This window comes from Numida meleagris, chromosome 6 (genome assembly GCF_002078875.1).
Source record: "Numida meleagris isolate 19003 breed g44 Domestic line chromosome 6, NumMel1.0, whole genome shotgun sequence".
Classification (NCBI taxonomy): Eukaryota; Metazoa; Chordata; class Aves; order Galliformes; family Numididae; genus Numida; species Numida meleagris.
Genome location: NC_034414.1, coordinates 24069080 through 24082239, shown reverse-complemented (window position 1 = coordinate 24082239; position 13160 = coordinate 24069080). Strand labels below are relative to the sequence as shown.

The 13160-nt window shown below is 40.7% G+C and overlaps 1 protein-coding gene across 3 annotated transcripts in view; it reads right to left on the bottom strand.

Moving 5' to 3' along the window:
• The window catches only part of AMBRA1 (autophagy and beclin 1 regulator 1), a 123669-nt gene that overhangs the window by 15183 nt on the left and 95326 nt on the right, over positions 1-13160 (bottom strand). For all 3 annotated transcript variants that reach the window (XM_021401422.1, XM_021401423.1, XM_021401424.1), the window contains one exon: positions 11259-11398. In XM_021401422.1, the coding sequence (XP_021257097.1) occupies positions 11259-11398 (140 nt within the window). The remainder of the gene's footprint in view (positions 1-11258; positions 11399-13160) is intronic.

The following is a 13160-nucleotide window of genomic DNA, read 5'->3' as shown; positions in this document are numbered from 1 at the left end:
TAAAACAGCGCAGTCTCCCTTGGCAGAAAACCTAAAGGGTTTTTTATGTCCTTTGCAAAATATTGCTTGATTTCTGTAAATGAGCAAGCCTTTTGCAGCACGTTTCCCAGGAGATTTGCAAATCAAGGCTTGACTATTCATTTCACAGAAGAAGAGCTTACACTGGAGAAATGAATATTTTTCAGGAAGCATTTAGCTTTTGCTCCATCAAACTCCAGGCATGGAAATGCTGGAAGCCCTTACATTTTCCAGGGCATAAGGTAGAAGCTCTGTGTAGCATGGAGCATGTTGCCACTTGGATGTGGATTCAATAAGGAGGACATTCGTTGCCGAAGGCTTCAGGGTGAAAAATTGCAATTCTCCACACTGTGTCAGTCATGGACAGTGAAGTCCACTTAGTCAAGTTCTTATTTTTTTCCTTTTTATGGCTGTCTCTAAGCCCTCACTGGAAATTTCCATTAGCTTTGTCAGATGCAGAGCTGCTCTTTGACAGGCATTCCCAGCAGAGCAAGCCTCTGTCCAGCTCATGTTATTAACGAGCTTGGAGAAGATGAAGGGCACAGGCTTGCATGCTTTCTGGGAGCTGAATAAGGACTCTGAGTGGAGCCTGCTAAGTACCAAGTGGCGACAACTTCAGTAACGCAGCCCCTCCTCCTGCTCTGGGCTACACAGCTCAGGTACAGCTCCCTGAAGAACCCAGAATCAAATTCTAGGAGTTAATGACAAAAGTACTCACACGTAACAAGAAAGAAAAGATGAAACACTACTTATCGTACTGTCTTAATAGTATTTGAAGAGTAAACTGATAGAGCACAGGTCAGCACAGACTTACAGACATTTGGGTAATGGCCTAGCTGGTATATTCAAAATCAGGAGTTGAAGAGAAGGAGGACTGGGACAAGAGTTCTTCAATTCTACCATAACAATAAAGCTCAGCATCAAGATGGCAAAACAAAGAAACCACTTACAAGGTTATGGATGTCCATAAAAGCAGAAATAATACTTGCTTACTGTCTTTCCACTTGAGCCATCCCCAATACTGAAGAATGTACCAACATTGGCCAGGTTCGTTTCTCTCCTTCGGATCCTGCCACATGGAAAGACTCAACAGTAGCAAATGTATCTGCTACAGCACTGAATCAATTTCTGTTTAAGACACTGCTGCCTGCAATCCCTCCCTACATATAAAAGTATCAGTACAAACCCATTTCTATCATGTAAGCTTCTGGCAAGCCCGACATGGAACAGACAAACTGCCCTGCAAAGCAATGCAGCACATAGCTAAGGTGAATATCTGATTTTCATGCTGCCAATGCTCACTTCTTCTAAGTGAATCTTTATAGCTATTTTCTCAAATATACTGCCCATTTAAGATCATTAAGAGCCAGGTTAGTTTACAAAGGATTTTAATTCCCCATTATGCACTTTCCTCCCTTTGCTTAAACTTGTTACTCTTACTACATTCAAACCATGTCAAGCAAATATATGGGGAGCCACAGAGAGTGAGGTGATACCGTGTCAGGAACAGGAATCCATTGCTCTGGCTCGGAAATGAAGAATCGTGCATGGTATCCCATGCAATGCAATGCCCGGACAGATTCCAGATGCATCCTTGTCAGTAGCTCATTATCTCTTCTGCCAGTGCGTGCTGATCAGCACAGCAAGCCCCATCCCTGGCTCTCATGATTAGCCAAGCAACATTATAGTCAGCACAAGGCAAAGTTTGGCACTCTCAGCAGTTGCCTGGTTAGGCAAACAATCATTTCTAACACCCTGCTTCATAAATATTTAGCTTTCTGTACATGCGATGAACCACGTGCAGAGGCAGAACCAAGAGAAAACTGGCTGCAGTGCAAACTATATGGGAGCAGCTCTGCTGGGCAGTAGTTCCCTTTGATCAAGGTGGCAGCTTCACTGCCACCTACCTATTTCAGAGCACACCCTCAGAGCACAGCCCATGTATGATTAGCCAGGGAAGAGTAGGAGACTGAATGTAAGAACATCTAACAAGGTAAGTCACAGAACACAAGGCCTGCAGTTTAAGAACCACAGGTATTTTAGTAGCATACGAAATTATCCTATTGATCACATCCAGGAGAGCAAAGAAAAGGTCATCTCTTCACTACAGGTAGCAGCAGGTGCATTTTTACTGTGTGGATCCCTACAGTCATACAGCCTGCTAGTTTTCCAGAATTCTGCAAACTTTGCCTATGTGGAAAGCAGCAACCATACAGAAACACATCTTGATACTTAGCTGAATTGCCAAAGGTGCTGCTGAAGCAGGACAGCAAGCAGCTTGGTGCAGCTGATAGCCACATGCCTGCTTCAGGGAGGATGCCAACTCAACTTTGAATACTATATAAGATGACTGGCCCAGTTTATTCGATTGTGAAGCTCTGCCAGCTACGTTAAATACTGGGATTTTTAAGAGACTCCCTTCAAACCCACACCACTTAAACGAGATCAGCCTTATAAATTTGGAGGCACAAGTGCCTAATAACACCTTCCTGTCTCCACAGGGTGAATATGCATAAGCTTGTTCTGCCCGCCAGGGGGCAACTAAAACTGAATACAATCCAGGCTCTTGGAGCCAGTGGGTGAGATCTACAGAAGGCACATCTCTAACAGTCTTCTTCCCCAGGTGAAAACATGACATTTAAGCTCAGAAAGAGAAGTATCCTTCAGTTAAGCTGTTAGAGACCTCAAAGAGAAAAAGATATTAACAAAGTAGAAAGAGCACAAACTGAGTGGTTTCTTCTGATCCAGACTATCATGAGAGAAGCACCAACAGAAAGTGCAAGAGGAATTCCTAGGAAGAAAGTTCTAGATTAAGAAATCATTATTTCAACATGAGTGATAAATGAAAATTAAGCATCAAGACAACAACGGAGCAGAAGGAGAGAGTTTTGTATGAAAGTGTGAGTGTTTGATCATCCTGGGACCTAAGAACAAATATCATGGTTGAAAGCACTGTCCTTAAGGGACATGAAGCTACACAGCAAAACCTGTGCTGAAAATAAGGACAAGAAAAGTCTCTTGTAGACAGCTTTCATGCCCATGCTAATTCCTCTATCAAAGTGCCACAACTGCTTTTTAAAGCAGCTTTGCTGAGAGCTTTTTCATGCCACTTTCGGCATGAAATAGAAGTTACCGCTCATTCCTGAGAGAAAACTGGGAATCCTCTGTATTTGACTTCTGTGCTACCCAGGTTGTAATGAGATATCAACCCTTCTGACATTAGAAGAGACATATCCCAATTTGGAGTGGCATACTGAGGTCGCCATTAAATGAAAAATATTTATATTATCACAACACTGTAAGTAGGCGGACAGAACATGAAGAAAGGAAGACGTTGAGTAAAGATTTTCTCCTGCAAAGCTGGTATGATCTTTGTGTATCACACAGAGCGCTGCACAGTAGTTTTAACACTATTAACAAATGGATGCTTATGTGAATAAGATGATGCCCTGCAGGCCAAATAGCCTGGAATAAACAGGGCAGAAGAATGTCCTGAATGTCTGCTGACTTTCTTCTCACTCAAAAGCTTGCCTGTATTCCTCAATATCACTTAAGTGGCTTCAACAATGTGAAACAGCATGTAGAGACCCTCTGAAAGGTTCCTCTGCATTCTGGAATTTGTTAGCTTTCCTAGACGAGAGCTATTCAGCTTAGTATCACCTTAAACCAAGCTCTAAAGATGGATAACTTGCTTAAATTCCGTCAAAACTCAAAGCCTAGTTAATTGCTTAAAGTGATTATAGGCAGACTATGCTCCAAATAAGCTTTGAACCCTCAGAATATCTTAAGCTGTTTACGATCTATGAGCTCTTCCAGTGGCTTAGACAACTTACAATGTTAGGAGACTTCGGGGGAGTACAAATTGCTAAAGCCTTCTAAGGCCTTAAACATCTTAAACTGCTACATGCCTGGCAAGCCAAACTCACACGTCAGTCTTTGAACTTTCACTGGAGTTTCAGCAGAAACTAACAATCACTTTGATTCAAAGACAGCAACTTTGAAGTCAGCTTGTTTTGTAGATCTTATGCCAACGTACTAAACTAGGAAAACGTTTAGAATGTGTTTAGAATGAGAAAAATCAATGTCAAAATAAGCGCTTAAAATCAGCAAGCATAGCAATTGCTTTTTCCTTTTTTTTCCTCTCCTTCAAATAGAATATTGCACCGAGCACATACAAAGCTGCCAGACTCCAGAACCAAGGCCCTGGCTTGGTCTAACCTCAATGAGATCCAATAGCATGCCAAGTTTTATTTTATTTTATTTTATTTTTTTTTATCTTCAGCAGCTTTGAAATTAGACAACTGAAGGTGTTCAGTTTAGCATGCAGGGAAAACCTGCTCCAAAATCCAAACCTCCACAATTATTACTGCAATTACATTTTTGAAGACACTGAGTTGAAACCATTCACAGTACCAGGTAGCTTGTAGGTTTGAAACAGGGAAAGAAAATGAAGAAGTTGGCTGTTTCACTTGCTATCTCAAATCACCACAATCATGCTGAAAAATGCATGTGTAAGGGACAACCAATAATTCCACAAATAAACTGGATCAAAGCCTGGAAGATCAAAGATGTTCTTATTGGAAAGCCAAGGGAACAAACAATCAAACAAGAAAGAAAGTCTAATATGGACCTGCAGAGAAAAAAGGTTATAAGAAAGCATGATGGACTGGCGCTGCCAAAGAGGGAAAAGGCATTCTAAAAATAAACATGAGGAAAATGGTACTTGAATGAAGAAAGGTCTATTTATCAGTGCGGCTAAGGATAAAATCAGTGATGACTTGAAGTGGCCGAGATACTGAATTTTCTCTCTGAAGTCTCCACTTAAAAAAAATCCAATGGTATTCATGCAATTAGGAGTAAGAAAAGTCTTTGGTAAAAGATGAAGCCATGCACAGCAGCTAGTGGTACTCATTAATTTTAAAAGGAAAAAAAAGAAAAAAGTTAACTTTTTGAGCCAGTCACACCTAATTTTGAAAAAGTTAGAATAAAATGGGAAAGTGACAAAAGGCCAAAAAAGCCAACTTATAGCATTCTTCAGACAGAAAGTCATATTTAATGTGACAATTACTCTCTCCTAAATGCAACTTTTATTGTTAAGGAGAGTAATAAAATAGAGAAAAAAGAATGAATCTGAAAACAATGAAAGAATGAGCCACGTGTAGTAGGCAGGGGGATTTAGTAAGTCAAATAATTGACTGCATGAAATTTAATTGCTTTTGTAGATACAATTAGAAAAAAAGAAAAGGAAGAGAAGGTGGCAGATGTGATCTGAATAGAATGAAGTAAAGCGTTTGGTAACTGTTCTGAAAGTACACAGCTGTGATCTTCGACAGAAAGATTGCTACTCAGTCTGAGAACCAGTAAGGTTCTGCAGAAGCACAGTGGCATTATAAACAAACCAGTAAGCAACAGGTTCAGTTTCTTTAATACTGAGCTCTGAACCAAGTTCCCTAACCCATAGAGGGAAACTAATGTCACTAACGAGTCAGTGCTTCAGCATATCTTGAACTGGTTGAAGGAAATGGACTTGTTAATAACTGAAGACTTAAAGCTGCTGTCAGATTTTATCTCTAGGATTCATAGACATATTAAATAGAACTGTATGAGGCTATCATCTACCTAAGGCCATCATTCATCGTGGATATCAAATTCACATACAGAAATGGAAACAGAAATGGAATAAAAATAAGATCAGAAAGGAGATGCTGTTTCAAGCCTCCATATTACCACTCTACTTTCTCATGCATCTGCAATGTCCGAGTCTCTCAACACTCAGGATATGCAGGCTTTCCACAATTTGGAAATAATTCAGATTAGTTTTTACTCAAATGTACAAACAACAAAATCCAAAGGTAAGCAATTTTGCATCTTTAGTGCAAAATTGTCCATCTTGTCTCCTTTTATGTCCTTTTATCAGTCAAACCACACCTTCTACCTTCATTTAGAAAATACGCCGCATCTTGCGGTTAACAGGCAGCAAAAGTTCAGAACCTGTATTTACTTACTCAGCCATAACCAAAGGACACTGTCTAGATGCTGCCTTTCAAGAAGTCATTTGCAGAGAGGACTCTGACCTAACCAGTACCTCTAGCTGCCCCAGTGAACAGATATGGAAATATTCCCTGGGCAGGTTTGTGAACATCCCTTGGTTACACATATAGGAAGACAGCTCCTCCTTCTGACTTACTGTTAACTCCATCTTCCAGAAGTTATTCTTACAAGGCAAAAAAAATGCACTAGGGCTTGTGCTGCTGGAGGGCATCATTGCAGGAGGCTGACGAGCCTGATGAATGGAATCAACCAGCAGTCAGGACATAGCAAGCAGCAGCACCGATTATCATCTCCTTACCAGCACTGATAACTGCAGACATGTTGTCCCCATCCCTAGATAAGTGCATATGCAGCTCTCAGAGGAAGAAAAACTGGAGTGATGTGTGCAGACAATTGCAAGGATCCTATACAAAGCATCAACTTTTCTTGTGAAAAGAACTTTCACAGAATTATTTCATGTTAGAGGCAGAGCTCACTTTAAAGAATTAAAATATGCACACTGCATACCACTGAACCAATTTGAGACTCTCCACACCTACTTTCCAATGAGAGGATTCCATGGGATATAGTCTTTGAATCAGATGCAACTTCAGTGAGCATTTTAATTCCATTATCAGAGGCTCTGTCTGCTGCAGAAATCTGCCTCTCTTGCATGCAGATGCCTGCGCTACTGAGCCAGCCCTAGACGAGGTACCTTCAGTGCTCAGTTTTGAAACAGCATTCTCAGAACACTGGGGGTTTTAAGTTAGTATTTTCAAAAGCATCTGAGCACCGAGACCTTCTGGAATGTGCTCCTGGCCACTGGAGGCACTCAAGATGAAATGACAAAGAACTGATATGTGGACCCTGCTTTTCTCCCTTGGTCATCTTTTACAAGAGAAGCCAGCAATGGGCAGAAAGCAGTATGCAGTCTGCTCCTCTTCAATTCCAGTCCAAACTGTTCATGTTCTACAAGACATTTGAGAATTCACACCGGGGATGTTTCTGAATGGGAAAGCTCCCGTTAGGATGGGATGGGATAGGAAAGGTTATGAGCACTAAAAATAAAAAATACTTTTTAATTTAGTAGAGGAGTTTCTACTGCATGAGACACTGCGGCTTTCATTCCATTTTGAAAAATATCAAGGATTCAGGAACAGAACCAAGCCTTGCGCTGCATAGAGCCAAGAAAGACGTACAAAACCCTACTGAGCATGAGCACTAGCCACAGTAATATTCAAAATCAGGCAGCACGTGGGGCATGAGAAACAGCCTGGAGGAGGCTAAAAGGCACTAGAAGCTACACAGGCAGTGCACAGTAGGTAATGAGGGTGGGAGAAATCCACATGGCTCTGTCGCACCCCCTGTGATAGACCTCAAGTCCACAGTGAGTGATACATGTTAACCCACTTAATAGCTGCCATCTCCAAACATCTGAGCCTTTTGCACCCACTCAAACAACTTACAAGCTATTGCAGGAATCATTTGGTTAGAAGCCTTTTTCTAGTTTGCAGCCATAACCTACACATAGTGAATGACTAGTAAAAAGTATGTAAGTGTAAATAGTTCTCCCTTCCTGGACATTTAGGGAAGGCTATAGAAGCCCCCTCTCTCAGCCTTCCTTTGTAGGCTGAAGACCCCCAGCTGCAGGTTTTCTTAGATAAGTATTCGTTCCACTGACATTATTAGCTGCTATTCTCAACTACAGTACTAGATGTGAATAGCTGAATTTAAAACTGTTTCTGCTTGTGTATCTAGTTTCTTCTACAGCAATACTAGCATTCTGTTATCTCTACTGTTAAGTATCTTGTGTTTCATCCTAGAAATAAATTTGTTGCTTTTACAGCCACATGTACTGATGGCTCAATCACCTACAATCAACTGAAACCTCGGGCCTTTTCCCCCTCCGTCATTTTAACTACTGAGCTCAGTGTTATTAGTCAGTAAGTGCACTTTGTATCATTAAATTCTATCTCATTTCTATAGCTCCAGTCATTTTCAAGGCAATACAATTCTTATGTGATACTCTGATCCTTCTCTGCAGTGACAAGGCTAATGTCACATTCTCTACAAATTTATTCAGCACACCCTTATAAGGTATTACTGTAAACAGAAGTAACAACCAGCCCCAGAATAGGTTCTGAAGGAGGTCCATCAGAAACTTCTTTTGCGATAGTGTCCAGCTTTCAATCCTGCTGTATTCCTTTCTTTAGCAGACCTTCACTTGCTCCTTACCAAGTCTCATTTGAATTCTTAACAATTTAACTAGATTTACTGCAGCCCCAACATGCTAATTGCCTTACTAAAATGCGTAAGACCTGAAGCAAATCCTTTTACTGTAAATAAAATTCTCGGTGATAGCTATCCACCTGCTGTACCTTACCACAGCCAAGTCATAATGCACTTGAACCTACTCCTCATGGTTTTAATTTACCCTTCCTTCAAAACATATCCCATAAATCTGTGTACTGAGTTTACATTATGGATGGCCAGCATACCCTGGCCTTCCCCATTTCCATCTGCAAGGAAAACTGTCATCAGTGCTACCCTAACCTAGCAATATAGTCCTAAACTTCTGATTTTAATTACAATTTCTTTAGATCTCTGGAAGAACTACTTGCATAACCTCTCATTATGAGTCCATGAAGCTTCAAGTTATGCTTTTTCGTTTGTGTGTTAATTTGTACTTTTAGCCTACTCAACTCTTTTTCCCTAAACTCTTCATTTCAAGCCCTTTATATGAGGCACAGCTGCTTTTCCAACCTGTTTATGTTATCCCTGTAGAACTTGGTTTCTAATGCTTTCATTGTACATGGGAATAAAGACCTGGGGAATTATAACCATCTCAGCTGTTTGCTACTGACCACTGTTCTCTTTGCCAAATTAAAACAGTGGGGGTGTTTTCAGCAGTGCAGTGTTTTTTGGATCCCTGCTGTTTATTAGACTACCCCCATATCATCCTCTGTCGATTGCTTAGTTCTTAATTTAATATTTCTTCCCTTCTGTATTACTGTCTATGGAAACAACACAAATACTTTTCATCTTTCTCCCTCATTTCTCAAGTCAAAGTCATCAGATATTAAGTCTGTTAAGTCAAGACCTACTGAGATGCCATTTACACATTAGAATTTCTCTTCTTTTCTGATGACTTTCCAGGTAGACCTGGAACAGACATCACAGATGCAAACCACTTCTGCTCTGATAGAGTCTTACTGATTTGTGTGTTCTGATGTTAGAGCCTCCATGCAAACTCTTCAGATCAATGAATATCTAAATCTTTATACACAAATTTTTAAGTCAATCTGGCTGTAATTGGCCTACAAAATGATGCAGTTGAGAACAGAACATATCAGGAATCGTGCTCCAAAGAAGTCCATGTGAAGTCTGCAATAATCATCAGAAGCATCAGTTATTCCAATCCACCAGCAGGGAACCTGTTGAAGCATTCTGATCAAACTACTAATAAATATCCCACCTTTGTATTCACTGTTTCATGTTCATATCGAAAAATGTTCATTTTAGTTGAAATTGTCCATGACTGTTGCTAGGATAGAAATAAGGAGACAGAAGAAAGTCCAAAGCAACTAGGTGAGCTAAGAAAGGTTTCAAAGAGATGCTGCAAAAAAATCAGCAGTGCACCTGTAACACACAAAGGAGTTCCTGTTGCGTCTTTAATTAGGGAGATGCCAATAAGAGACATGGCACTCAGCTTGGAGCTACTGCAAGCAGTAGAACGGATATTTAACACAGGATGTGGCAAGCCGAGATAGGCAGACCAAGCTTGACTCTGCAAAGGCGCATTCAATCAAACCACTTTGATTTCCCTTCCTTTCCTTTCCCTGGGTTTTTGTCCAAGTTCATCTCATGAGTCATAATCAATAGACTAGATCTTATCACTTCTCTATACTAAAAGTAACTTACAATAACTAGTATTTGAAAAGAGGAAAGCTGCTATTCCCAAATTATTCCTCTGCTTAGAAAGTACAGAAACTAGTCTTGAGGAAAGCTACTTTTCCTGGAAGAGAGTGATTATAGCTTATTCCATAATAATATACTGTAGAAGTTCATGTATAAATAAGGCCTTGATGAAAGATTATGTTCAAGAGAACTAGAGAGCCTTTTGAAAAGCACTGGCATTTACACTATTGAAATTGGTCCAATCTGAATTCTAACTGCAAATTTCACCAGAAGACTGTACTGTATTAGTCACTATTACAATTGTACATATTTATTCTGATTTATGTAGTGGTTCTACACTTATCTTATGACTCTTGACAAGCACCACATGTTTGATCTTGTGCACAACAGATGGAGTCCACATGCATTTGATAAGATCTCCAGCAGTGCTGCAAGTTTCTAGCTGCCAGACTCTAAATTACAAAGAGCTTCAACGTAACTCAAAAGAATACCACGGTAGTCTAATACCAGGAAATAAGTGAAGCAGAGAAATCCCAGAAGTACTCTTATAGCACAAGAGAAACACTGCTCCAAAAGAACACCTTGCACAACATAACGGAGAAAAGGGTCTCAAAGCATGGTACGTAAACCACCAAGAACACTAAAAGTGATTTATGTTTCACTGCTCAGACTCTCAGTCATCATCTGCTTAATTGCAAGTTTACAAAGGCAAAGTTACACCTCTTATGGCACTGTATAAATAAAAGAGAGCTAAAGTCTACACATCACACCACTGGGCTTTCAAGTGAGGATCAAAACAATTCACTGGCTTGCTCATAATCATGACAAAAACCTTTGCAGTTCATAGGATCTCATACTTGAACACTGTAATAGGTATCTGGTAAGTCTAGGTCAGCAGTTTTCAGCCTGTGGCTGGTGGAAATCAAATGCATCTCTAACACCTTGTATTTGCTATACTCAATGGCAAGTTGTGGAAATCCTAAATCCAAAAAGACTGAAAGACACTGTACTAGACAAATATAAAACAAAGGATCCAGAAATCCAAGACAGATAGGGGAAATAAAATGAGCTATTAAGATGCACCTCATACGTCTTCATAAGTCAGCAAAACTAACAATGATTGCATGAGACAGAGTAAACACTGGGGTGGTCCAAAAGGAGTATCATGACTACTTAACTGGGGGAGGCACTTCAAGTACAATGCCCGAAGCAGTGAAAAGCCATCTTATTCCCAGTGACCTAAGAACAGAATAACAAAAGCAGTTACAACTCCATGTAAAACAAACACTTACTCTGGTCGGCAAATCACCAGATCCCCTTTGTTGGTGCCATATGCCAATCCCAGGCCTGGTTCAGGTAGCCAGCGAGCAGAGTTTATGCTGACGTGTCTTCTCTGGTCGGCAGGCATTGGGTACAGAACGTTGAAAACTCTCTGAAACAAAGACAGAAAGTTACTTGATAAGACAAAAGGCAGAACAGCCAAGGAGGTCCAAATAAACAAATGTTCAGTCTCCTTGCAGAAACAAAGCTGGCCAAGGAGACACATCACTACAGGATGTTAAAAGAAACCACTAATCCAGCAGCAAGAGCAAACATCTGCTAGAGAAACATACACGTGCCCCTAAGTGCTTAACAAACAGATTGGCACGTAGCTGCAGAACATAAGAAATCCTGCCACCAGGAGATTCTGCATGTCATTCAGTGGGCTGCAGAGTTAAAGTGATGGGAACAAACAGAACAGATATCAGACAGCAAGACAACTAGGTCCCTTCTAGCCTTCACTTCTCATCCTAACTCACCAGGGTGGAACAGGAAACTGGCAAGTGCATGGGCTTTCAGCATCAACAGGTCATTTTTTTCTATTAAGCAAAACAAACCTCACACAGAAATAATATACAACTCTTTTAAATCATTTAAATAGTCTTCTGAAAATTGTTCAGTTTGACCACCTCCCACACCAACAGGGCACAGATGAGATAAATTAATGTCCAGAGATCATGAGAATGGCACAAATCTGCAAGCAACAAATGCCTCAGTTCAGATCCCCTTACATCCGTTTTACCTACACTAACACGAGAGCTGAAGAGCTGTTAAGACTGTGGGTAGTTAGCATAGCTGTAAAACTGCTTCCTAACACTGCAGTAATACCGGAGAATGAAAGCTCTGTGCATCCGTAGGACATATACCAAGCTCTGCTCTCTGGTCTTCACTAGTTTGGTTTCTGAAGCGTATGGGCTTGAAAAGCAAAAACAGTGAAATGGATCAGATTATATCTATGCAGATACTTTCCAGCTCTGAAAAGCTAACATCTTCTACACAGCTCAATGCTTTCCTGCAACCTCCTAGCCAGCAGCTAGTGTTGGCATGCAATTTGGACTTGGAAACTACATTTTCAGTGAGTTAATTCCAAGTTGAGACACAAGGTTTCCTTAGACTTTCTGATGGGCAATCATCTGTCCATTCCCAAACCTCTTCCAGACTCCCTAGAAAGTAGGAATGGTGCTGGACCGGAAAGCATTGAAGAGAACTAGGATGCACTGGAACAAGAGGATAAAGGTAGACAGGAACGCAGATCAACCACCACTGCTCTGCTGAGGTAGCCTGAACTAACAATTCCATAGTGTGGGTCTCATTAGCTAGCATTACAAGCTGTTGTCCCGAGATCCAGTTTATGTACCTGCTTTTCTCTACAGCTCTACTCCCCACTCCACATCCCACCTGTCTAATAGTTTAACTTGATAAGTCTGAAGCAGAGACCATTTAACTGTACAACCTTCAATAGCTAATAACTAGGACCTTCATCTGGACCATCATAATGACAAAAAAGCAAGTCAGAGCAAAACAGCGTAACAAAATTATTTCCCATAATCAGTAACGCAGGTAACCTGTTCTCTGAGGAGGCCACATTACAGAAGAAAATGTCCTTTAGGATTTCTCTGTGTGACAGAAACTGGTCATTCTTTGCCCCAGATATCTCTCGGCAGTCAGTAATATTTTGAGAAGCTCGGCGTCCGAAGCAACAGGCCCTCTGGGGTTTATGTAGCTCCTACCCATCCCTGCCATGTTTGCCCCCATTCTCCCCCCTAGCTTTTTATGTAAAGGGAAAAAAGAAAAAAAAAAATCAGACATATGTTGGAAACACTTGTTACCATGGAGATTATGGTGCACTCTGAGATAGGGAGACTAGATTTTGA